This window comes from Penicillium atrosanguineum (genome assembly GCF_028827265.1).
Source record: "Penicillium atrosanguineum strain IBT 20685 chromosome Unknown utg000004l_segment0_segment0, whole genome shotgun sequence".
Taxonomy (NCBI): domain Eukaryota; kingdom Fungi; phylum Ascomycota; class Eurotiomycetes; order Eurotiales; family Aspergillaceae; genus Penicillium; species Penicillium atrosanguineum.
The window spans coordinates 1992854-2018922 of NW_026623136.1; the positions used below are offsets into that span (position 1 = coordinate 1992854).

Consider the following 26069-nt stretch of genomic DNA (forward strand, 5'->3'; position numbering starts at 1 on the left):
GCGCCGCGCATGATATTATTCTCTGATATGCTAGAATATGAACCGATATCCAGCTCCTCGCCCCTTTCTTTAGTTCTAATTTAACAGTTAACCAACATCCCATCAACAGACAATGGAAAATGGTTTCGAGGGCATCTGGGAGTGTGCCATTCACTTTCGTTCAAAAGACTGAGCACTGTTATAAGTAACTGTTGGCATGGAGCATACCTGCGGATCAATAGTTGACTTGGGTTTTTTGTTAGTGGCCATAAACTAGGTGGAGTCACACCAGCCGTCCCTGGATGATACCCTTTTCGTACGACTCTGGCCGCATAAATAGCATTCTGACGTGAAGTGGGACTCGGCATGGAAGCTACCCTTGAGCTTCATCCTTGGCTATTTCGTATCTGAAGATTAATACATACCCCTGCCTATGGCGACCTTGGTAAAGTATTAACATCCAAATATCGCTCAATCGCTCAGTCAGAGTCACGATAAAGTCTGCTGTAAAGTGATTTATTTCATGTGCTCCTGTAGTTACTCTCTATAAGCCCATTGTTTTTCACCATTTTCTATATAACCTATATCTAGTCAATGATCCTTACTTCGCCCTTAGGCATCCATCTCTGCATATCTGGGCCGTACCTTCAAGCACCAATGCCTTGGAGATCCTTCAATATAATGTTTGAAGACCCTAGAGAATTTCTTTCTTTGAAATCTTGCCTTGCATGTCCCTCAACACGTCACTTCATGTCTGACTTTCTTCTTCGCCGCCGTCGTCTCCTTCACCTTATGAATTGCTCTGGATTGCAGCTGTGAGATAGGTACATTCGCAGCTTCCAACAAGCCTTTAGTACTTTCATTTGTCCCCGATTAATAACCTTTAGGGCTTCTATAACATCCTGTGCCGTCTCTAAAGCCCTAGACCTCGGGTTGATCGATTAGAGCAGCATTTCACCATCCTTCTCAGAACTTGCGAGGCCCTTGCTGATGCGCTCCGTCAATTTACTACACTCGAGAGTTTGATAATCCTTTCTTTTTAAATTGTTCATCTTCGGGCCTTCTCGGTTGCTGCATTTAGTCGAGCATGTTAAGTGCCAGAGCTTTCACATTTCCGGGCTCCTGTAGGTGTGCCTAGGGTTTCTTTGCTTAGAATCTCACCTCACTCGTCGTATGCTTCATGTCTTCGATAATGACTTGGCTCATAACGGCCAGAAGTTCTTGTCGTCCTTGTGTGTGATCGCAGAAATTTTAGATTACCTGGAGAGATAGCAACATCTAAAGTGATGTGAATATATTTGGATGTAAAAAGACATTATATGTAGGCCGTGTTCAGTAAGTTAAGGTTCTTTGCAAAAGAACAAATTCAATGCGTGAGCATGGGACTGCTTAATTTCGAGGATGCTTAAGATGCTATTGGTTTGCTTGAAACGCCGAGCTGATCTATGGGCAGGGAGAAGAATGCACCCGGAGATGGATGGGAAAAGGACGTGAATCCGAGAGAAAGGAATGCACTAGAACAAGTATTGAACAGGCCAGAAGTGACAGAGAATTACTTCGAACTATATGCACCTATCAATTTTGTGCCCATCATCTGAACAAGGTAGTTCTTGGAGGGAGATGTAACGTCGCTACAAAGCGAACAATGGGAGCCAGTTCTTTTGATAAAGCTTAAAAATATGAAGTTATCAGGTTTGAATAAGTTTTCTTTCAATTGCGACTCATCACCAGTATGATCATGGTGTGATGGTATAACGGTATAATGGTATAGTGGTATAATGGTATAGTGGTATAATGCGTGAAGTTGAGAGACTCCGGCTCGCCAAGTTATCGCAGCACCGCTAAATAGCGCCAATAGCGCCAAAAAATCAAAAGGTATTCCATTTCAACTCCCAAAAACAAATGATAGAAGAGAAGCCAGACGCTCCAATCTATAAAACCGGAAAACTCCAGGCTTAGAGAACATGAGAACGAAATTATATCAACAAGTATCGCCAGTCATTACGACCCATGATATCGCGCCAGTGGGTGCTTTGCTTTTTGATTGATCGCATCCCAGTGACAGCAGTACCCAGAGTTTGCTCTTCCTTGAAGCCGGGGGCGTGAGTCTGAGACTGCTCTTCACTACCCATGGATGGCTCTACCTCATCGGAAAGTCTCCAAACCTCCTGAAGCAAGCGGTACATGCGACTGAAGCTACCAAAATCGCCTATCTCCCCAAGCGCCGCTGCACGCTCAGCAAAAACGCTGCGGAAGTCGCTGTCAGGTGTTGAAAAGCTGCCGGCCATAAGCAAAGGCCAGACAAGCGAGCGATCAAATCCATAAGGACCAGCAGGAATGAATTGTAGAGCAGTTGTGATGCTAGAGATGAGGGAAAAAACGCCAGGTTGATTGCGGTCAAATCCAGGTACAATGCTGCAGAGGTAGAGGCGAGCTGCAAAGCGGAAGATAGCGCTCATGTTCTTGGTCAGTTGGTCAGGCAAAATTGCTCCTGTGCACGCATAAGGGTGCGCCAGAGTTGGGTCTGCGGGCTCTGTGTATTCCAGTTGGGCACCGAGGGCGGAGACGTGGTGGCACACGGTAATGTCATCAACTCGGCCTTCGGCTTTTAGGGAATCCAAGCAGGCAATTTCGGAAATAAGGTACATGATCCGATCATCGCATCCCATCAGCTCGCGCAAACCAGTGGAGGTTCCGCTGAGATGTTTAGTTCGATAATTGTGGGCGAACTGCGGGGTTTTTCCAATCATTGTGGCACCAAGAATATCAATCCATGCAGTCAAAGACATACTAAAAGGTGAAGCAGATGAAGCTGGTACCCCCGGGGCTGCAATAGCACTTGGCATTTCCAGCCTGTTCACCAAATTTGATACAGCCTGGAAATGGTCGTTCCACGGAATATCCGGAAGGCAGTCATCAGGGGCACCCACGGAGCAGTGGAAGAAGATCATAGCCAACGTCGCATCTAGAATTTGCTCGTGGTCGGTATCTTGGTTGAGAGCTTGACATAACTGGGCAATCGCTTCATAACGATGTCGCATAATATCATGATCGATTTGTTCGGCGGCAAGACCAACTGTAGATTTTAGATGGATGGCAGCCACGCTCAAACAGCAGTGTAGGTAAGACTTGTTGGTTTCAAGTGCAGTCAAAATTGTCTTTGCGCGTGCTGGGCCTTGTTGGTGAACCTCTAAAATAGGGAAGATCATTCTTAGTACATTCTCGATGAAATGATCCAAAAGAGGTCGGTCATGTTCTTCAACGGGAATGGCAGCAGTGTGCAGGTAGGTTGCGGAAGCATCAATGTGCTGTTGGGGGATGGAAGGATCCAGCGGGCCAAAGGGTCCAACTTGATTGAAGCATTCTTCTTGTAACCAGTCATCACCATGGAAATTCGGCAGAGTGTTGTGAAGTTGTGGAGGCCCCATTGCGCTAAATGTAGAGATAGAAGAGTCATGCCTGAAAGGCACGTCGTTGACGAAGGTCTGTCGCTCGGTCCGGACGTCAACTTCATAAGGTGCATATTGTTGGGTGTAGGCAGCGGGCGGGAACCCGGGCGTGTGAGAATGCGATGCGTAAGGATCGTAGACATCTGTGTAAGTCTGCCGGTTGGAGTCATATGTTCCTGCCATTGGCGGCGACACAGAGGATGAGCCATGGTCTTCTGGAAAGACAGAATTGTTAGTGATTTTCTGCCGAGCTCACTTCTTTGGAAAGGATAGTTACCTTGGTTTGATCCGCGTTTCTCAATTGTCTTAGTCTGCTTGATCTTGTTTTTTACGCGCTCCTTCTGTTGACGGCGCTGTTCGGCGCTCGCCCACCACATTGGTCGCTTATATTCGCATTTCAGGCACAAGTTCGCGCATGCCTTACAGGTGGGGTGTCCTTCATCGCACTTTTTCCGTCGTAAACGACATGTAAAGCAGCCTACAGAAAGCTAAGTTAGCTTGAGGAGGCTCTATGCTCCATCGTAACGCAATAGCCAAACGACTGAATATAATTGAATTAACTAACCTGATCGCGAACGTTTGTGAAGCTTCCCGTTAGACTTGTCGGCCTCGCCATCGAGTGCGACAGTCTTGGAAATCCCGGCTGCCTTTGGCGCCGACATTGTAAAGTGTTTGGAATGGGGCATTTCAAAATTCGATCGCGAACGAGTTTTGAGTGTGGTAGGGTTTGTCTTCGAGTAGGGGAACTCTGTCTGTTTAATAGGTGGCGTGCGGCAGGCGTGCGGCAATGGTTATTATTAGGAAGTCGCCAGTGGAGCAACTCTCTCGTTCGGAGGGAAATGGAGGGCGAGAAGGGAGGCTGGTTCAGTGGCGTCCCGTGCGGTTGTCCCTCAGAGGCAGCATAGAATCCAAGACCGGGTATGGATGGTTGGGATGGGGTGGACTGAGGCGGAATGTTTCATCGTGTCATGTCGGAGAATGAAGACTTTAAAGACTAATCTGAGATCTAACCTACATCTCACGATGCTTCTATTTTTTGACCAAGCTAGGCGAGTACTGGACGATCCAAGGCCGGGCAAGCATGCGAACATGGGTGGGGATCTGCAGCTGGGACAAATGACACCAAACCTGGCCTAAATTTGGGATCATTTTGAACAGGCATAAGTCTCCTGTTGGCTAACGTGCATGTGTGGATTCGATCGGCACCCGTGCTCTCGCATGTCGAGAATTCAGCAAACCAGGTGTGATGTGTGATGCTTCCAGGGGTCCATAAGTCAGGGCATGCAGAGAAGATAGTATATCATAGACGCTGATAGGCTCCTCGATTCTATCACAAAGTTTAGCTACTTGTTATCACATCGTCCGTGCACAGTATCCTATTAGCCCCACCCTTCCCCAGCCAAACCACCATGGACCCGTGCCCCGCAAGCTTCACTTGTGGCTTGGCGGATACAATATGTCTTCTACAAGCTTAGGATAAAATTTTCAGGTTATGAGGGATGTGAATCGGTTCAGAAGCAAACTAGCGAGAGGCCTCATCAGTATAGACCGCCACTTGTCGAGGAAACGACTATCGGGAACAAGCGAGTTAGTTGGTCAAGATAGGTGACGAAAGGCACATATGGTGGGGTTGGATCGTGACTCGGCGGCAGCTGGTGCGTGCCAAGCTTCTACTTTCGCAAGCCTATTGGCCATTCTTTTCCTGCCATTAGCGGTTCGGGCTATGGGCCGAGCCCATCCTGTGCAGAATCAAGACTCGACAGCCAACCAACACTTTGGTGCCCCGAGCGGGGGAATATGGCACGTTACTCAGGCGGATGACACCTGCAGGACTTGGATCCCTAATTAGCAACAATTAACCGCCAATCTAAAGACCAAATACGGAAGTAGATCGGGAGATTCTAAATTGCTTCCCTGAGTTTGACCAAATTATCCTTTCGCGGACGAATTTACTATTAATAACTCTCATTTAGTTTCTTATTATTTGGAACCGGTGATAGATGTACGTCAATTGTTTCTAATCTCAGTAAAGTTGTAATGTTAAGCGCCGTTCCTTTTTGGAAGAATTGAGACATAATTAGCAACATTTCATTTTCCATGGTAGCTCGGACAAGGCGGTTTCATCCGTTGCAGAACTGTCCAAAAGACAGTCATTACTATCATAGGATTGGATGATATGTTTTGTTGGAATAGTAATATGAACGAAGTGACTCATTTCAAAGTAATCATGCTGACTCAAATCTGACCTGCCACCTTAATAAGGGGCATCTAGGTTTTACCAGAGGCAACAATGTCTCCTTCATCAATAGCATCATTGTTCAGCCCCAGCTGCTCTTGTCCATTGGATAGTGAGTTTGAAGAGCCAATTTCCCATTACGAGTCGCATACCTTTTATTGCCTAGGGGTCGCGGAGGATTGAATAGCCACCGTCAATCAAATCAACACATCTCTCTTCTACAGGCAATTGCCACTCGCATGGACATCAAATTAATAACCTATGATAATCGGTTGTAGACCTTGCTCTATTGTCAGGCTGTCAGGCACAGATTTGAAATTTCAGCCATGGAGATAATACAATTATACGCTTGTGAAATTTGTCTACGAGAGGAGGAAAAACTTTTGTTACACGAGACCGAACTCGAAGATGCCGTGTAATGGCGGGAAGGTGCATTTCTGGCTTAGATTGAGAGGTTGTCTACCTAGGAATGGAGTAATTCTTGTACCTTTTCTCTCGTTCGGCGATTAATAATATCCGAATACTCGTTCCCCCTTTTTGCCTATATCTTCCTCTGAGCCCTGGATCGAGAAATGCAAGGCAATTATTATACTAATCTACAACGCATGATGAACAAGAAGTAGGAGTAAGCGTGGCTTGATCAATATTTCCAGAAGAGTGCGTCAACCAACACGTGGTGGTGCACGTTTCTCTAATTTATTTATGCGAGCAGCGATGAACATGGTATGGCCGGAATAATAAGCGATAGGTGATGGGATATCATAGGCGGGCGAGAAGATAGATTGTCGTGATCAGTCAACTTCAAAATGATGTGCCGTGGTGACATTCACCCGTGCGGGGAAGTTGGACACAATTCAACAGTGCATATTAGGATTTCGGCCATACGCCTCATTATTTTATTGCCATTGTCAGCAGTGGTTTGTCGCCTCGAGTTCCAGGAGGAGAAAATGTTTCATTGGGCGCCCTGGAGAAGAACCGCATAACCAGTCGATCGTCGCATTTACTAAGATTTCTCTATTTCTGGAAACAATTAGGCGCTCCCAAGACAAAAAAAAAATGCAAGCTAATGCCCTGATGTTGCTAAAATTATCATCAATTGCTGTCTGTTCGGGACAATTATGGGAATTTTGGTTCGGTATGTGATTGACAGTGGATGGCTGCCTTAGCGCCGTTGTGACAAGTAATATCCAAGCAATTGGCCGTGCTGCCCCAGCCGTCTCGTGAGGGCGCCCAAGTCGAGCTCGGTGAGCCTATCAAACTGTGCTGGGCTTCTGTCACCGCAGTAGCGGCGTTCCTTGCAACCTCTCGCAAGGTTTTTCTACCCTCCTCTTGCATGATGAATTCTATGGGTTAATTTTGGAGCCGTGCTCTTGGTTTCCTTTTTCGTCCAACGAAAAAGACGAACCCCTCTTGAAACAGGCTTGAGCCCTTACAGCCTAACCAATGACGAGTTATGCAGGAGGTCGGGGTAGCTCGCTTCGTCTGTTCCTTAGCAACCCCGGTCGCAAGTCACCTCATGCAACTGCATACTCAATTTGTCACATCCTTCCCACTGGTTGAAACCGTGTCCGTAGTTATTTTTGAACATGCGCTTTTTTTGGTAACTGAATTCTCGTTCACCTCCTCCGGCGCCCATAATACATATACCTATAAGCCGCCCGGTCCCAACGTTCATCCTAAGCTAAACTTATTTTTTCCTATATTGTGTCATTGCTGTATCACGATAGCAGTGCCCCGCATCACTAGACCCTATCCTATATTGGGCTATCTCAATCGTCCCTGTCCATGGTAAACTCTCTCCCCGTCGCTCTGAAAGTTTGCGGCTCCTAGCCTACCTTGAGGGCTGGAGTGCTATTTATACGGGGCACTCCCTAACAATCCCCCTACTTTAGTGATCTACTAAGGCTGAAACTTCAAAATGGTATGCATAGAGTCCGCGCACACATTCACATTAACTAACTCATTTGTACAGGGCAGCCAATACGACCACCGGTTCCCATTTCGATTCCTAAAGTCGAAGCAAAGCGGCTCTTACGCGACCCCACGAATCGCTCGGCCACCAAGCCCTCCTTCCGAGACCACCGAGATCCTAGACACAGATTTCGATTCCGATTCCGTATCAGACGACAGGGATGGTTTTCGAAGAAGAAGTGAAGGTTCCGTGAGTATTCACACAGAATGAAGCTGTTTCTGCTGTCCATGAAATACTAATATTGCCGAATGCAGCTTGGAACAGAAAGTGTAACTACGGCTTCAACGCCCGATGAACTCAAGACGCCCGACTCAGCCGGTCTGAGTGGGTTTCACTTTCATATCGATGATAAGCCAATGTGTGGTCCGGAAGGGCCTTTCCTGTTTCAGTCACTTTCGAGTCCCTACCGCATTTCCGATTATTCTATGGACATCAAGTCCTCTGTTGAAATCGACCTAATATTTGACAACGAAGACGCCCCGGATAGTGCTACAACTCCTCTCTACTCCTCCGCGTCCAAGCTTGGCCCTGACAGAAGGGATACCCCTGTCCCTCGAGTTGTGGCTAATCCTAGCACACCCCTTCAATCCGTGCCTGAGGAGGAACACACGTCATTAAGGCCCGATGAGTCCAAGGTTGCCAGCTGGACCCCTCAAGATGTTGTCACCTGGCTTCAGAATAAAAGCATCGACGAAGGTATCATTGAGAAGTTCTTTATCAATGACATCTCAGGATCCGTCCTCCTGGATCTCCAGCCAGATGACTTGAAGGAACTTGATATCCAGTCTTTTGGAAAGCGACATGGACTCATGGGCTCGATTCGCCAGCTGCGCAACAATATTTCTGGTGAATCATTCGAAGCCGCGTTCCCAAGCACGTCGGAGCCGGTATCTCGCGAGCCGACTCCAGGGTCTACCATAGCCGAAGTAGGTGTCCGAAGTTGCAATGCGACCCCCGTGGCCGATGAAGATTGTACACAATCCCCGGCCAGAGATATTGAGCAATATCACAACAGCCGTAGGCGCCGCCGCCAACGAGTCGTTGGGCCAAATGACTCCATATCGATTGTCGGTATCGAACAAGTGTTTCCCAAACTCCACAGGTGCTCGAAAGGCGAAGATTGCCGAAAATGGCAGAGGCAACAAGCGAGATTTGCTCAATATTCCCAAGGCCTCCCGGCCGACTCTTTAGGTAGCCCCGTTGTTGTTGCTGGCGACCCGGGCAATGCTGCCACTGCTCCCAACATGATCAAGTCGCCGAAGTCCGATGTCACCGCTTCGGTCGTGGCATCTTCTGACGCTCTTGGCCCGAACCAAGTCACGGAGATGCCCATTTCTGAAAAGACACTCCAAGATGTTCGTCCCCGAGACGCCCAAGAGAATGTTCGTCATTTCATCAAGCTTCAACGTCTTAGCCAGCTCCAGCCTGTTGAGAATCCTGCCACTCCTCCAAAGGAGAATTTCCCCTCTCCCGAGGCTGACTCGCCTGGAAATCTGGCGGAAAAATTACAAAAGCTTCCCACACTTCGTATTCCAAACGATTATGATTCTTCTGCGCGAAGCTCAAAATTCTCGCCAAGTCTTTCAGGTCAACGGACTATCACTCCTTCTGTGATGCGACGACGGCAGGGACTCCAGGAATCAATTCCTGAGCAGATGACAACACCATATACCTCGTTATTCTCCCCGTCAGATTACTACCGTCAGGATCCTCATTACGGCTTTACTTCACAGACTCCTCTCTCCGAGATGGATGTGCCCCTGACTGCTATCCCGATTGGCCCAGTTGAGAGAGTCCTTTCCCAATCAGTGCCCCCGAACATGCGCTTTGGATACGAAGGAGAATATGCGCCCGATCCCATTCCCCGTCCAATATCCACAAAGGTCGAAAATCACAGACGCAAACTTTCCGTCAACACATCACAATCTGCGTTGCGCCGCCTGGACGAGGGACGAGTGATGTCACCCATCGAAACCCCCGAAGATCTGGAGCATACTCCGCGTGCTGCTCATTGCCGTGCCAACCCCTTCACTCCATCGGGTGAGCTATCTCGAGACATAATTCACAGCGGCTGGGTGAAGAAACGCAAGACCAAGAACCTCGTGCGCCACGAGTGGTCCCCAAGATACTGCGCTCTGCGCAACACTCAACGCGGCGATGAACGTGGGACAGAGCTCGCTGTCTATGACCGTCAAATGGATGCTGATGGCGATTCAAAAGCTCTAGAGTATATCGATGTTGATGATTATGCCGTAGCATGTTCCTCTGTCGCATCAAACTCGAAGTTGACAGCAGCATTCAAAAAGACAGTCTTGAAGCGCAAAGACAATACCAAGGGAGATACTGCATTTGCCTTCTCTCTGATTCCCTCCCCTAGTGGTACGTCCGTCTCCGACCGCAAATCAATCTTCCAGACCGGCAAATCTCATCACTTCGCTGTCAACACTCGCGATGAGCGTATTGATTGGATGCGTGAACTCATGCTGGCAAGAGCTCTGCGACGGGGCCGAGACAGCGGTGCCTCTCTCAATGTGAATGGAACTGTCGTACTTTAGAAGCCTCAATCATGAGCTTCTCACAATCTTTACGAAATTTCTACTACTTCCATTCTGCTTTCCGCCTCCGAAACTTGCGATATACCCTCTCGATCTTTCTCATGTTTTCCTTACCATGAATTTACGAATCTCCTTTCCGATTGAGCATCATAAGGGGGTTTTTACACGGGGATCTGACTTTTTGCTTTTTTTCATTCTGACGTTTCTTCTTTGCCTCGGCGTTGGCGCATGACCAGCCAAGAGGCACATACGGATATCGCACTGCACAGACGAGCGGCCTATGCCAAACTTATTAGATGTGAACCTCGCGGTTTAAACATTATCGACAACCATAGTCTCAGATTAAATCGAATTCGAGCTGGATCTCTTATATTGAAACCAATTACGCGACTGTTTTCAGTGTAAAAAAAACTCGAGGCGCCTAGTCTTCCGAATTAACCGAATCACAATATGGCGGAAATAGGATAGCTTAGCCTCGATTCCACGACCTTTCACTTCATTAAGAGATCAGACACCCAATTATTATGAGCCGAGCCTACCGGAAGACTTTTTCGTGGGTGACCGCAAGTTCGCTGGCTTGTTTCAGGTACTGTGGCTCTTGTCACGTTTTCGTACGTCTCCTGCGCTCCCGGGTGATCTGCTATTTCACTGGCTGTTCGTAAGTGCATGGGCTTGTATGGGCGGTTACATACTAGCATTTATTGGTGGAGCGAAAGGCTAGTGCTTTAGCTACAAGATGCGGGGTCATCACATTGCATGGCCCACGCGCCTTTACCCCTCTCTACCAACGAGATTTCATTTTTTATGTTGGTTTTGCTAAGGACAATCGCCGATAGTGCTACGTGTCGGATCGTCCTGTGCCATGGTCCTTTTCGGAGCAAGAGATTTCCATTTTGGCGAGTTCTAATTCGTGAGACTCCGTGGGAATGGCCCATCCGAGGGCCGGCCCTAGTCAATTGTCTGGAGAAGTCGTTAACCGCCCCCAATTATACCATCTCTCGGGCAGATTCGGTGGCGCTTGTGAATGGCACAGATCAGCCCTCGTCCACGCACACCTTTTCCACCCCAGCCGCGGACAGGGGTGCTGCAGGCGCTGTTAGTGCTGTTGTTAGTGATAAGAGCTTCGACTCATTGAGTCAGCAGTCGCCGGATCTCAGGGCGATTTGAGTTACGTTCCTAGTCTCCTTCCTTCACCTCCAGGCCACCAACACCACCCCTTTCTTATCGCCTCGATGACTATAGACATTCTACATTATGGTGAATGTGTCTGTAGTTCGTGATAGCTTGGCCCAGGCCGCTCAGTCCACGCGTGTAGCTATGCGCTGTTTGAACACTGGTCGAGACTCACACGATGCTTCGCTGCGGGCGCTATCACTCCTCACCGATAACCTCGACCTCCTCTATCGCATAAAGGACGAAATTTGTTGGGCGGAAGAAAAATGGTTCGTTGCGGTCGGTCGCTTACGGGACTTGAGCGAGTTGCTCTCGTGGTATGGGTTGAGCATGAGGTCTATTGAATTGTATTTTCAACCAGGAGGCGTCAGTCCTTTCTACTTCAGGAAGCACCTTTTGGACAAGACGTATATCCCTCGTCTGGAACAATACAAGATCATGTTCCTCTTGTCCATGCAGCCTGATTCGGAGTGAGATTCCGATATATGCGTTTTAGGTATTTGTTGGAATTGTTCCGCTAATACATCACAGGCAGCGAGCGTCATTAGACAAAGATATAAGAATCAGTTTGAAGAGACACCGGGAAGTTGAAACCGGTAATGAGTCCCATAGTCATTCGACTGGCAAAAGCTGATGCACATTTACACTCTAGCCAACCTCAAGGTCGACCTGCAATTCGAAGAGGACACCCTGACTCTTACAAGCCGATTATCTTCAGAGCACTTCATCACCCTCGCCGACCTCTGCAATAGACGTCAACAAGGAAGTTGCTCGTGGATCTTTGAGAACACACATTTCAAACATTGGTTGTTTGGGAGCTCTAGAACTTTGTACTGTGTTGGGCCTCGTGAGTTCCTACATTATCGGAGACTTCGGCTGTACGATCTGTTAACATATATTAGCTGGCGCGGGCAAGACATTCTTATCGTGGGTTCCCTATGATCTGAGGCTTTAGGACTACGCTTACTCGGCCTAGATCTGCAATCATTGATTTCCTCCAAAAGTCATTCACTTCCCCGGACGTCGCCACAGTATTTGTGTTCTGTCAAGAAGAAGGTGGCAAAGAGCGAACATCAATAGATCTTTTCAAGAATATCCTTGCACAGCTTGTATATCGCAAGCGGGGTTTGTCTTCGGCTACATCGGCACTTTATCTTTCCGAATCACTACAACAGGGGAGCGCTTCTACCAAGGCATATCAAAATGCGATCCGGGCGGAAGTTAACCGTTTTTCAAAGGTCCTTTTCATCATCGATGGACTCGACATGTATACAGACAAGGATCGCATCTTGGGTCGGCTTCAAAAGCTTCCACAGCAGGCTCAACTTCTCGTCACACTGCGAGACATGAGTGGTATAAAACCACTCGATAATTCTGGATACGTAAGCGTATTCGCAATGCCTGACGATGTTGGCATTTATACTCTTACCCGGGCGCGAACGGACAGCAGCCTTCGCAAAATAATCGGAGAGGACGAGCCAGATCTCAAACTTGAGGATGCGGTCATTCATTCCGTGGTGGATAAATCTCATGGAATGTAAGTTGGGTCGATTGCTTGCAAGTTTCCAGCTCGCTTACATGACATTGTTATTTAGATTCCTCCTTGCAAAGATCCATCTCGATCTTTTGTCTCAATATACGGATCGCGCTCTTCTTGAAAGAGCGCTGGTCCATCTCCCAGAGAACCTAGGTGAAGCATACGGAGAGGCAATGAAGCAGGTCGTCAGCCAAAGTCCAAACGCATCACGCTACATTTACTGGGCACTTTATGCGTTCCGACCATTGACTGTCTCCGAGCTGCGGAGCGCAGTTGATGACGAAGGTTTGGGGGACACCTTGGAAAAGATGTCTTTTGAGCAAGCCTTACATATTCAGAGTGGAGGTCTCCTATTTGTTGATGCTGTGACCGGAACCGTCCGCTTCGTTCACCGGACCGCGAAGGAATACCTCGATGGGTCGGCGTCCCGGGTTTTCTTCCCCGGGGCGCAAAAGGAAATTGCCCAGGCTTGCCTTTCTGCTATCAGTCCCGATGAAGTTGTCGACGAGTGTTATAGAGACGATACTAGCCCGTCGCGCGTTTTAAAGAAGGGCTTCCTGAACTATGCGGCCACTTATTGGGGGCTTCACGCGCGCGAGGTCGACCAAGAAGAACAGACTATACAAGTCTTGATCAAGACTTTTCTCAATAAGCTGCTTTGGAGGACTCCACCACTCGATTTATCTCGCGGCAAAGTGGATGGTATGCCTTCAGAACTGGGAATTGACAAATATCCTAGCGACTGGATTGGCCTCCATTTTCTTGCATACTATGGAATTCCTTCAAAAGCAAAACGTCTTCTCGAACAAGGCGAGCCTATCGATGGGCAGGATAATGCTTTGGGTGTTACAGCATTACATTGTGCTGTCTATCAGGGCAATGATGAGATGGTCGAGTTCTTGCTCGAGAACGGAGCCAACGGTGATGCAACCACTGCAAATGGACAGACTGCCTTGCATATTGCAGCTCAGAGAGGTCACCGTAAATGCATGAAGCTGCTTTTTGCTCAGCATGTTGACCTGCACATTGTTGATGATTCAGGCTCGCCAAGCTTCCATGCAGCTGTTGGGACAGCGACCGATGAATCGACAGTACCGCTTCTCGTCAAACACAAGGTGCTTTTGAACTTCCAGAATCCTAAAACCGGAAATACAGCACTTCATTTGGCAGTCCTCACCAGGAGACCACGGATCATCTTGTTCCTTCTGGAAAAAGGCGCTTCTATTGACATTGCTAATGATGAAGGCTTCACTCCTCTTCAGATGGCAGCGAACATGGATAACTGCGAGGCCATATCATTGCTTCTCCAGCACTGTGCTGCTGTCGAAGGTCATTCGGCGTCTGGTCCCACCGCTCTACAATACGCTGCTTGGAAAGGCCACTGGATTGCCTTTGATCTTCTCCTGATCGGTGGAGCAGACATCAATGTTTGGAACAAGCAAGGCGAGACCCTACTCCATGAGCAGGCTCGCCTCAGTACCAATATCTCTATCGTCACAAAGCTTTTGGATCAAGGTGGAAACATCGAGGCTCGCACCTCGCAAGGCTACACACCTCTTCAATGCGCTGCTATAAGCGGAAATAAAACGATGTTCCAATTATTACTCGATAGAGGAGCCAAAATCGATGTCGTCACAGCCAAAGGAGAGACTATCCTTCACATAACCCCGCCAGCCAACCAGAACTGTCTTGAGATTCTAAAAGCTGCTCTGGACGAAGGCCTCGATGCCAAGGCCACCTCAAGTCAAGGCTGGACTCCACTTCATCAAACCGTCTGGACGGGAACTGGTGCTCTTGACCTCAACTCGGACAAAACGGCAGAGTACATACAGCTCCTGTTAAGCAACGGCGCCTCAATCAACGACTGCTCGACTTCGGGTACAGTCGAGACACCTCTTCATCTTGCTACGACCTCCCCTATCCCGCGACCCTCCCTTGTTGAATTCTTGATCAAGCAGGGCTGCAATGTAAATACGACTAACGGTGAAGGCAAAACTGCCCTTCATCTCGCCGCTGAGCGCGGCCGGGAGCCACTCTTCCGTGCTTTGCTGGAAGCCGGTGCCGACTTGTCTCTTCAGATCCCCAAAGACAAAAAGTCTTCAGTGGGCACCGACAAGAGCGAAAAGGGCGACAGAAAAGATACTCCCATCACAGCCTTTGATCTTGCAAAGAAAAATCCTTTTGGATCACTGTGGTTTGACGATGACGGAAAGTTGCGCGATGTCCCTCAAAGAAGTGGACGAGACAGCGCTACGACAATTTTCGAGGATATGGAATCAGACTTCTCTGGATCAGAAACACAGGAATCTACTTTGGTGGGAAGTGAGCAGCCTTATGTTGTAGTATAAGGCTATTCTCTCTGGTGGTTTTTCTTTATTGCGTTTGATGTTGGTTCACTGCGCCTTGCTTTAAATCCTTCGATACCCACCTGCAGCGGTCTTCTACTCATTTGATGAGCGCTGAAAGATCCCACTGGCATCAAGTGATTTTTCCTCTCTTCTTCTTATGATCATTTTTACAGAGGTTGCATAGCTTTGACTGGATTTAATCGCACTGCATAATAGATGCAGGGACCACTCTTTCCTCTTGAAACAAGGGGGAATAATTAATAAGGATCACTGAGCAAGTTTTATGGACTTCGTAGCCCGTATCCTTTGTAAATCTCGCACTTTCTCTAGTCCATGACGCGCCAGTCTTTAGACACTACTGGACACTTCACAACTTAACCCATCATCCGGACAACGACATAAGCCCACCCATCCCCGTAAGCTGAACTCCTCACAACCTCTTCAATCAGAGCAGACATCGGAAGAACGGCCCCATGTAGCACAGGCTTAGCCAGAACCGGGGTTCTCCGACTGGGAAACAGATTAGGGAGTAGTGTATGTAGAACACCACCAATCGTTTGCAATTGCATTCCCGGACTCGACCGAGAACCGATCGACTGACTTGACTGTATGCTTGATGTTGGTATTGAAGGAGGCAACGGAGACTGGACTACTTTCAATAAGCCAGACTCCTCGTCGGGTGGTAGAGGCAAGAAGATGCGAATTGGAACGTTTCGGAATGGTTGTGAGAGTGGTGGTAGAAGAGTATTCGAGATGCGCTGGAAGGATGGGAGGTTGACTATTCCCAGGGTATTTGTTAATCTAGAGATCTTTGTTTCTGAATCTCATGTTATATGATCAGATCAAGTGCTCACCTTCTTCGACGGACTTCCAGAGACCCGCGGAGTCTTCCTTGGAAAGGCTCATGATGCCCTTTGCCGTGCCGTTTCTCAGGAAATCGGCCTCTTTAACACTGTTGATGAAGGCATCATTCATGACCATGCCATCTGGATCAAGACGCACAAGGTCTTCCGAGGGCCAATCACTGAAGTGCACTGTCAAACGCCACGGCAGTGGTGATTCGCCCTCTTGAGAATCGACACAGGACTTGGTGGCGGGATCAGCCCCAGCATAAAGGTCGAAGAGGAGGCCGACAGGGTAGTGCCATTTCAGAGGGACGCCTTCAAAGGCAAACCAGCCGTCATGGTGCTGGGAACTGGGCTCTATTAAAGATGGGGAGAAGAATGTTCGTAGTCTTGGGAGCAATGAGGGGAGATATGATAAACGTGGGTATGAGATCTGGTAAGGGTCAGCAAAGGCACGTTCTGGTTATTTGGCGAGCGTACGAGATATGGATCAGTCTTGTCGTATGACCGGCTCTCTGAAGGAGCGAGGACGATCTCAAGTGGTATCCGTCCCGCCCAGACGCTTCTTTGGAGAGAAACAAGTGGTGTTTGGTTCTCCATGCTGGGGTATTATGGGCTTTGAGCTGTGCCTGGGTATATTTTAGGCTTTCGTTCGGTCTGAAAGGAGATCTCAGGCTCGAAGACCGGCAGCGTACCTACTTCAAGCTAATATAGCGATCGAGAAGTGGGATTAGCATATCATGGACAGATAAGGCGTTCAGATCGTGACAGCCCCACTACAGAGGAGATCATAGTCTATGAATATAGACAGTAACATAAGCCAGCTAGAGAGCTCGGTTCAAATAGGCGATTTGGTGTAGAAATAGAGCAGCAGGTTCATGGTGACGGATGCGCGGCATTGATGGTTGCACGTGATTGTACCTGAGCAGGGGTCAAACCCCCGCGTCTACCGCCTCTCAGAAGAACTGGAATTGCTCAAACCCTCTGGAATTACGATTATTCACAAGCTAACTAATTTCTACTCGATCGGATTTGCAGTTCTCCCGGCCAACAGTCCCTCTAAGTCCGTGATGTCACCAATATTCTCAATGTCCAGCACCAGCCTCTCAATCTCGTCTCTTCGCCAGTCGTCCACAATACCCTTCGTGAACCGTCTGAATTTCTCCAAGATTTCCTCGTTCGACAATCCAGGAGCGACGTCGAGAGGCGCAGCAAGAGTCTGGGTTATCACTTCACCGTCCTCGAAAGCGAGGGTTACGCGCTGTTCATATTTCTCGCCCAACTCCGGCGTGTGGAAACACTCGGTCTTGTCAACCAAGGCCCAGAGAACATCTCTGTCAAGCAAGTCCTGATGGAAATCTTGAGGCAATACTTGGCCATCGACGAGCTGGACAGCAGCGACATAGGCACAGGACATCTGCGCTCCAAGTGCGGAGAGCGGTCGCTCTGCCTTCCATCCTCCGTGTTTGAAGGCTGCTTCCGACATCTCTATCTTGATACTCGCGATCGTTCTCAGGTCAGCCAGCTTCTCGGGGTGTTTCTTTTGCAGTTTTGCGACCGCGTCAATGGTACAGTGGGTCCCTGCCATTGAAGCGTGCGACTTGACACGAATATTGTCCGACTGCCACGTCTGTCCAAGCCCCTTGGTGAGTTCGTTCACCAGGTATGGAGGCTCCTTGCCAGAGTTCTGCCCGAATGTCGACAAAAAGCCACCGTATGGCTCCTCGAAGACATTCTTGATGCCGATATACCCTCCCTCGGCCATCAGAGCGGCGAACAGTCCGTTGCGCGCTGCGAATCCGTGCTGCATGCGTTTCACGTCGCTTCCGAACTGAGCTGACATCAACCCACATGCTTGGGTACACGCTATCCCGAGCGCGTCTTCAATGACGTCTTTGGGAAGGTCAAGCAGCTTACTGACTGCAGCTGCAGCTGCAGCGTGGCCAAATGTGGTTCCAGAGTGCCATCCTCTGGTCAGCATATGTCCTCCATAGAGACACAGTCCAACGCGAGGCCCTGTCTCGTATCCGACAATTGTAGAAAGTAGAAAAGCAGCTCCGTCGAGTGCTGGTGAGCCATTGCTCTTCTTTTGGCTGGCAGCCGCAAGTAATGGAGGCAACAGGATGGAATTAGAGTGCAACGGAGCTAACATATGCCAGTCATCAAGCTCAAATGACTGTATTTCGGTGCTATTCAAGAGTGCTGCCGGCAATGGACCTAGTTTCTATACAAATATAATATTAGAATGAATCTCTGTTCGGCATTTACTAGATCTCGGGACACGAGATATATTTCTCCACCTACCTTATCGTACCCCCATACAACACTATTCCCCGGGGGTTCGATCGCAAAAATAGCGTTTGCAGCCTTTTCGACCCATGGTAAATGTGCACCGAGTAGTGCACAGCATAAGCCATCCAGAATTAAGTATTTTGCACGAGTCCGGACACTTTCCGGGACGTCGTCTAGTCTCAGCCCGTGGATCCAGGAACAGAGCTCTTTGGTCACACCGAGACTAGGGCTGGATTGCGGAGACATGGCGATGTACAGCTCGGCAATAGTTTTGGAATTAATCTTGGCACTTGCGATCGTCTCTATGTCCAAATAGTTTGACGTGTCGTGGCACACTAAAGCTTACATTTGTTTTTAAGCAAATTCGGCCCGCGAGCGCAACGTGTTCCCCGAAAGCGGCCCGAGACACGAGATACCAGGGGTTGAAGTTGTGTCGAGTGGTGTTCTCACTTCACTTCACTAGAAAATTACGATTTGGACAGATTGGATAGGCGATGAGGTTTTCAGTCTATGCTTGAAGCTTCACCGGTGACGATTGTAGACTGACTCGTGAGGCGTGGTCTCCACTTGGCGTCTGCGAAAGGTCTGCAACAACATTCCGCCCATGGACTTCTGGCTTGGCCGAGGACCACCCGGCTTATTCTGCACGTCCGCTCGGCATAGTTTATGTCCATTGGGGAATCCCCTCCGGTGTCCAAGTCCCCCGGGTATTCACTGTGAACTTGGACCTCTTAGCTACATCATCCCCAGAGGGCAGAGGGGAATCCAGGGGGGAACCCAGGGCTATATGCTGAACCCCAGACTCGGAGGGTCAAAGATCATCGCTTTGATGTCAGAGGCTGTCATTTAGCACCTTCCTTCTACGTGATTAAAGTACTTCCCCACGATGCTAGGCCAATAATCGGCTCAAAAAGTTGGAGGCGACGTGGATCGCCTCGCCAAGAACGGCCTCACGTGACCGATATCCACGGATGCGTTCTGCCGCTTCAACTCGGCAAACTTCCGTCCCCACTCATGGCTAAGGGTTCTCCCCGTGGGCAACACTCATGGACATAGTAATACAATTTCGTTGAACGGGATTTGCAGAGCTAGCCTGGGGTATTCAATCTAAGCGGGACTACGCTGTCCCCTAGCTTGTCCCCCACAGTCGACATCCGCTCGATCCGGGGACAAAGGAAGTCCCTAAAATGTATAATTGCGCATTTGTGGCGAACGAGAGCTCTCACCGGAAAACCCCCCTCCACTCTGGGTGCCTGGGCATCCTGCTTTGACGGCTAAACGCAAAGATGTTGGTGACCATAAGAATATAGCCTCATTTCTTAGCCACAACACGATAGCATTCCTTCAATGCAAGGATCAGGAACGCTCCCGTGTGCTGGAATACCCGAATGAGTGAAAATGTCGTTGCTGGAAGGTTCTCAAAGCGAGGAAGCTGGGTTCCGCGTTAGCTATATACTGGCGGCCATTCGTTGACCCCGGGTGCAAGTTTCAACGGGGAAAACACTACCCCGGGTAAAAAGTTTCAAGTTCCCACCCAAGGCATTCAGTAATACTCCAAACTTACTCGCCTCAACATCTAACCCCATACTGTCCCAGAGGGTGGGGTCTTACGCGACATAGGTTGTGGGGATCGTGCATTAGGAAGAATTTCCACACACCCACACCCACCCTGGAGTCTGAGATTACTTAGGGCCTCCTGTCCCGTCTCAACCTACCTTCCTTTCTTCTTCATCTATACCACGAAAATTTTTCACGACCTTCCACACTGCAGCCATGGGTGGTATTCTTCACTTGGTCGAGGACCGGCCAACGCCAAGATCGGTCTACAACTGGAGGATCTATACCCTCGGTGTCATCGCGTCATGTGGCTCTAACATGATCGGTTACACAAGTGCCTTCATTGGTACAACTATCACCCTCTCATCTTTCATGAAAGAGTTCGGCCTGGACCAGATGACCTCAGCACAGCAAGACTTGATCAGTGAAAATGTCGTCTCTCTGTTTGTTGCCGGTGCCTTCTTCGGTGCTATTTTCACCTACGGTCTCGCCCACTGGATTGGCCGCAAATACTGCCTGACCCTCGCTTCCGCCACCTTCATCCTGGGTTCCGGTTTGACCTGTGGTGCCAACAGTAACACTGGCATTGGAATTCTCTACGCTGGACGTGTTTTGACTGGCCTTGGTACTGGTATTGCCTCCAACACTGTTCCTATCTATCTGGCCGAGTTGGCACCGCCCGCCATTCGAGGCCGTCTCGTCGGTCTCTACGAGCTGGGCTGGCAGGTTGGTGGCATGGTCGGCTTCTGGATCAACGTGAGTAATACCCTTATGTTCCGTCTCCGAATTCTGCAGAATGCTAACCTTGCTCGACAATAGTACGGTGTTGAGCAGACTTTGCCTGAAGACCATGAGCAGTGGCTCATTCCATTTGCCGTGCAGATCATCCCGGCCGGTTTACTGTTCGTTGGTTCCCTGTGGATGCGCGAGTCCCCTCGCTGGCTCTTCCTTCACGACAAGCGCAACCAGGCCATGAAGAACCTTTGCTGGATCCGTCAATTGGAGGCCTCCGATATGTATATCACTGAAGAAGTTGCTGCCATCGATCAGGCCCATGAGCACCAGAAGTCTACTGTCGGTCTCGGTTTCTGGCAGCCCTTCAAGTCCCTTGCCGCTCGTCCTTATCTGATGTGGCGTCTGTTCCTCGGCTGCATGCTCTTCTTCTGGCAGAACGGATCCGGTATTAACGCCATCAACTACTATTCGCCAACCATTTTCAAGGTCCGTAACTCCCTAATCCGCATGACGCACATAACCCACTTGGGTCGAGCCCAAATATTATCAAGTACTGACCTTCTTATTGTAGAGTATCGGCGTGCAATCCAACACACGCAACATCTTGACTGGTGTCTTCGGTGTGGTCAAGGCAGTCATGACGATCGTCTGGTTGCTGTTCCTTGTTGACCAACTCGGACGACGGAAGCTTCTTTTGATCGGTGGTATCACCGGTTCTGTCTGTATGTGGGTCATTGGTGCATACATCTACGTTGTGGACCCTACGCACAACCCTAGCGACCACCTTAACGGTGGTGGCATTGCGGCCATCTTCTTCTTCTATCTGTGGACTGCCGTATACACACCCACCTGGAACGGTACTCCGTGGGTCATTAACTCGGTGAGTTATACATCCATTGAATATTCAAGGCCTTCACTAACATGCAGCAGGAATTCTTCGAGCCCAGCTTCCGTTCCCTGGCCCAGGCCTTCACCACCGCCAGTAACTGGCTCTTCAACTTCCTCGTCTCCCGCTTCACCGAACAGATGTTCGAAGCCATGGGATACGGAGTATACTTCTTTTTCGCTTCCTTGTCCTTCCTCGCCTTCTTCTTCGCCTTCTTCCTCATCCCTGAGACCAGCGGTATCCCTCTGGAGAAGGTTGATCGTCTCTTCATGATCAAGCCGGTCTGGAGGGCCAACAAGAAGCTCAAGGCTGAGCTGCAGGCCGAAGAAGAGCAGTTCCGATTCGACGTTAAGGAAAACACGGTTCACCAAGAGAACATGAACCGAGATGAAGAGAGCACATAGATTTGATTTTGACGTTATAGACTTGTGAATAGATGTATATATTGATGTGTACATAGACTAACGCACTTACGATTGAGCCTTGATACACTTTTTGAATCCTGCATCGTCATAATCTTGATTCTCCCAGATTGAGGCCACGCGGCTTTCATGCTCAGTAAATTGGTAGGAACCGTGTGGAGAAAAGCATTAGAGTGCCATGTTCAAATTTTACCAAGACGATCGGAACCTTTCCGATGCTTAATGTTGGGAATACCCACTTGACATCATTAGAAATATCTGGGAAGGATCCCGCATGCGAACTTTGCCCTGTCGCGCCGCTACATATATCCATGGATGTGTGGCTACCACGCTAAGCACCGAGACCAGCCTGTTTGATTGAGTTACTTGATGTCTCCGTGCCACGGGAAGTCTAGTGATTTATTGAAATTGGTATGTGCTGTTCATGAAGATTTGTCGACTGACAGCCTCTGGAAGATTTATTCAACAAGCGCGATCAATTCAGATTCAACTGCTCTTAAAGTCCAATCTAGACTCCACCCGAATAAAGAAATTCGCTTTACACCGACTGAACCACTGAACCATTGATTTATTTAACCATCAACCTGTGAACCAGAAGCCTCATAACCCAATTTTTGGAGCCAGCCTGTTTCTCAATACTACCTTGAGCATTGTAGATATCGGATTCAAGCCCTTTCAGCGTCTTCAAGGTATGTTCCATGCTGCCTGCATGGCGCAAACGATCTAAGACAATCTTCTTGTGGGGGACGGACAATGATCCGGATGCCTTTCTCTCCTGGAGTATCCCGCGCAGTATCAAGTCTGGTGGTTGCGAATTCCAAGCATGAACAAGGGGGAACGAGAATTTCCCTTCATCTAGATCCTCGCAGAATCCTTTTTCGCTCGTATACTAATGTCAAGTTAGAAATTGTTAGGCTTTGGGTAAGCTGAGGTTCATACCTCATTATCCATTAGATTCATGTAGTCATCACGGACTTGGAAGTACTTTCCAAGAAGCGACATGAATTCCGAATCAATAGCGCTAGACAAATTTATCTGTGCCATGTCGCGCTTCAGAAAGGAGGAAGAATTACCTATCATGGGACGAAGAGGCACACTGAGACATCAGTCGTGCAATCAATCTGAATAGACCACCGGTTTCTAGACACAGTGCGTTAGCCTCAACTTTCGGAAGGTCGTTTTTGAAAATCTAGAAAAAACATACTCTGGCTAACCATTTCCAGTCCTCTTCAGAGGGACATTCGCTTTGCCGTGTCCTGTGTAGTTAAGTCAAAGTTTTGACCAACGAACAACTTTCGAAGTTCCTCAATGAGGATTGACATGCATTGAGGACCACCAAACTGGCGAACCTCATCCATGACGTCTATGAGCATGTAGTTCGCGCAGTTGATAGTCGATGCGGGACCGAAAACTGTGTGGGTTGCAGGGTTGCCGCGCCGAAGAGGTGAAGAGTCTTCGATATCATCCAGCCTGTGACAATTAGTATTTTGTAAACTTCCGACGTGAATTTCATCTTACATGAGAGATGAGCTGTGTAGCTTCTGCGCTATTGATTTTATCGTCTTTACATTGCGATCAGGAAGACCCATCCAAACATTCAACGCGTCAATAAGGACTTCACGGACACCCTTTGAAGGAAGAGAGCTGATGTATTCGAATGGAGCAAGGAGAAGCTGAATCCGAGAGGTAAGCACAATGTGGAAACTACCTAATTGAGAGAAGAAAGACACGAACCTCAGTGCCCAGATATGCGGGTTTTACGTCTTCATGGTCATCATCGAGACCGTCCAATGACCCCACTGAAGATCTGCTTGAAGGATGTGACTTGGGGGAGCTAACAGATGAAGGGTTGCTGGAATCGGAGTCCGAGTCTTCTTGCATCAATGGCTCTGGGGCTTCAAGAGGGTCACACATATTCTGCTCAGTCTGTGTATTTCTTTTCTCATCGGCACCGCTCTGCAACAAAGCTTCTCCTTCTGCACAGAGCTCGGGATGGTATCGAGGACACCGGAGGCTCCAGACAATATTGCCCGGAATTTGAAATGCCAAAGCTTGCAAGTACTTGCGCAATTTGGGAGAGCATTGTTCTTTATCTGCGATGAAATCATTCATCTGCTTCTGATAATCGCTCTCATAGTTGCGGACGACCCGTCGAACTCTCTCCTTCGCGTCGTCAATGAGAAGATTTTCCCACTGCATATATAACCATACAGCGTTCGTCATAGTGGGTTTCTCGCCGGAGTTCTTCTCTTCTTGGAACTCCTTCCATTCAATGTCAAAGGAGTAGTAGTCATTAGCCAAACCAAGGGCCGCGAAGCATGGTTTCACTACCGGGGCAGTCCGTTTCTCTTCTTCCTTGGTCAAGACGAAGCCCATTCCAAAGCGAATGACGGTGTCAACAAAGCTATGAATTAGTTAGATCGTTGGATTATGTTTTTACTTATTATAAGATTGGATAGAGGGGGCTTACGGAGCACCGGTGTCAATGATCCGATAATCCACGTAATCCTCGATAGTGTCGAAGATGCAAGATTTATCACGGGACGCGGTCGTCGCGACCATTTCCTTCCAAGACGCGATAACCACTTCAGCGCAAGGCTTATCAATGGTAAGAAGCTCCAACAACATCTTGGATTGTATTTGTTTTGTTCCGATTGTTGATCGGACGGTCCGGTAATCGGTTTCGTTCAGGGCAATGTTATCGGTTCCTTCCTCGAGCTTCATATTAGCTGGCATTACCTGCAGTCTCTACCCAAGCTCATGGAGCAAAAGCCTACCATGACTTTTGAAACCGATTCGAGGACATTATCGTACAAAAACGCGACTAAAAAGAGAAAATGCATGTTAGATCTCATTATCAAAGCTCGTGGCAGCAAGTATGTACGCATATTGACAAATTCAAACCCAGGTTTGCAACGCGCCTGCATATTTCACCATGATCTGGAAATATTTAAAATCATGGGTTGATCCAAATACGGCAGAGAAAATTGTGGTGCTCAGTAGCACGGAGGCCTTCTCCGTCCTTAAGGAGCACATTGATGACGTGAACATTCCAACTGCATTTGGAGGTGGTTTCACCTTTACGCATGGAATGCTACCAGATCTAGATGACAATATCTGGCGGCGATTCAGCTGGAGGCTACCAAGCCGCTCTCTGCCTCCGGGGCCGATTAAGTGGACCGAAGATTTGGACGGTCGGAAAGTGGCACTGGCCGTGGGTGGAGAAGCAGGATGCAGGAGGACAGAGATAATCGCGACATTGTTCCCTGACGAGGACGAACTTTGATAGCCTAGCTAATTTTCCACCGAATGTAGGCAAGGTAAATGGCACCATGGCATTACTGGCCAAGTGTAAGATTCCTTCTTTCGGGCACTTTAAACAAGGAACTGAATGAGCGAACCTCAAAAAGCTACTTTTTTTGAGAAGCAAAAAGTCTTTAAATCCTGAAATAGCAACCATCCGTCAGTTATGAAACCAAATCAACACATGGGGTCGGGCTATGTGGATTCCCTCGGCTCGGTCGGCGGCACCTCATCGCACTTGCAAGTAACGAGGCAGGGGTTCCCCCACCGTCGGCGCCGAGCCCCCAACCCCGATGTCTGTTGGCCGAGACGCCTAGTGAAAGCCGTTCAAGGCTGGACAAAGAAAACGAACAACGGAACCCTACGCGCCCAGCTTAAAATAGGATTTCTTCGAGCCCCGTGAAACCTGTAAACTCCCAATGATGTGCCGCTGCCACGACCTTACCTTGTGATTAGCGCCTAAGTGTATCAGCCACGCAGAAGCAGTTTAGTTCGTTGGCTGAGTTCGAACATAGATCTTGCGTCCACTCAAACAACAAGATCGAACAAAGTCAACAAGACCCACCTAGTGCTTTCAGATACAACGATAAAAATGATAAAAATAACAAATATCAGTTCAATATATCAGGGTCCAATTCTTTTGCTTCATCCCTGGAAAGCGCCGCCTTGGTTGCTTGCTACTTTCTTTCACTTCATTCATCTGGATCCTCCGACACCTTCAGAACCCGAATATGAACAGACCACATCGCCAAACCTTGTGCCTTCGATATCTAGAAAACT

The 26069-nt window shown here is 48.6% G+C and overlaps 8 protein-coding genes across 8 annotated transcripts; 4 read left to right on the forward strand and 4 right to left on the reverse strand.

Annotated features, from left to right (window-relative positions):
* Positions 1–1955: 1955 nt before the first annotated feature.
* N7443_006081 (Zn(II)2Cys6 transcription factor) lies at positions 1956–4090 on the reverse strand (the record flags this gene model as incomplete). Its single annotated transcript, XM_056886137.1, has 3 exons — positions 1956–3643; positions 3706–3906; positions 3994–4090. The coding sequence occupies 3 exons, from the start codon at positions 4088–4090 to the stop codon at positions 1956–1958; spliced, it is 1986 nt and encodes a 661-aa protein (XP_056741585.1).
* Positions 4091–7582: 3492 nt separating this feature from the next.
* Positions 7583–10191, forward strand: N7443_006082 (SAM and PH domain-containing protein; the record flags this gene model as incomplete). The annotated part of the gene is made up of 3 exons (XM_056886138.1): positions 7583–7585; positions 7637–7780; positions 7891–10191. 3 exons carry the CDS (start codon positions 7583–7585, stop codon positions 10189–10191), a joined length of 2448 nt encoding a protein of 815 aa, XP_056741586.1.
* Positions 10192–11445: 1254 nt separating this feature from the next.
* Positions 11446–15249, forward strand: N7443_006083 (NACHT and Ankyrin domain protein; the record flags this gene model as incomplete). Its single annotated transcript, XM_056886139.1, has 6 exons — positions 11446–11834; positions 11896–11960; positions 12017–12211; positions 12267–12291; positions 12341–12901; positions 12960–15249. The coding sequence occupies 6 exons, from the start codon at positions 11446–11448 to the stop codon at positions 15247–15249; spliced, it is 3525 nt and encodes a 1174-aa protein (XP_056741587.1).
* A 374-nt stretch (positions 15250–15623) lies between these two features.
* N7443_006084 (autophagy protein 5) lies at positions 15624–16694 on the reverse strand (the record flags this gene model as incomplete). The annotated part of the gene is made up of 3 exons (XM_056886140.1): positions 15624–16027; positions 16104–16527; positions 16575–16694. 3 exons carry the CDS (start codon positions 16692–16694, stop codon positions 15624–15626), a joined length of 948 nt encoding a protein of 315 aa, XP_056741588.1.
* Positions 16695–17112: 418 nt separating this feature from the next.
* N7443_006085 (MmgE/PrpD family protein) lies at positions 17113–18632 on the reverse strand (the record flags this gene model as incomplete). Its single annotated transcript, XM_056886141.1, has 2 exons — positions 17113–18318; positions 18399–18632. The coding sequence occupies 2 exons, from the start codon at positions 18630–18632 to the stop codon at positions 17113–17115; spliced, it is 1440 nt and encodes a 479-aa protein (XP_056741589.1).
* Positions 18633–20159: 1527 nt separating this feature from the next.
* N7443_006086 (sugar porter family MFS transporter) lies at positions 20160–21968 on the forward strand (the record flags this gene model as incomplete). Its single annotated transcript, XM_056886142.1, has 4 exons — positions 20160–20699; positions 20763–21164; positions 21250–21558; positions 21609–21968. 4 exons carry the CDS (start codon positions 20160–20162, stop codon positions 21966–21968), a joined length of 1611 nt encoding a protein of 536 aa, XP_056741590.1.
* Positions 21969–22629: 661 nt separating this feature from the next.
* Positions 22630–24710, reverse strand: N7443_006087 (uncharacterized protein; the record flags this gene model as incomplete). The annotated part of the gene is made up of 7 exons (XM_056886143.1): positions 22630–22875; positions 22926–23082; positions 23201–23230; positions 23277–23456; positions 23505–23659; positions 23721–24390; positions 24457–24710. Coding segments are annotated over 7 exons (1692 nt in total), but the record flags the coding sequence as incomplete, so codon positions are not given.
* A 211-nt stretch (positions 24711–24921) lies between these two features.
* N7443_006088 (uncharacterized protein) lies at positions 24922–25272 on the forward strand (the record flags this gene model as incomplete). The annotated part of the gene is made up of 1 exon (XM_056886144.1): positions 24922–25272. The coding sequence occupies one exon, from the start codon at positions 24922–24924 to the stop codon at positions 25270–25272; it is 351 nt and encodes a 116-aa protein (XP_056741592.1).
* Positions 25273–26069: the final 797 nt, after the last annotated feature.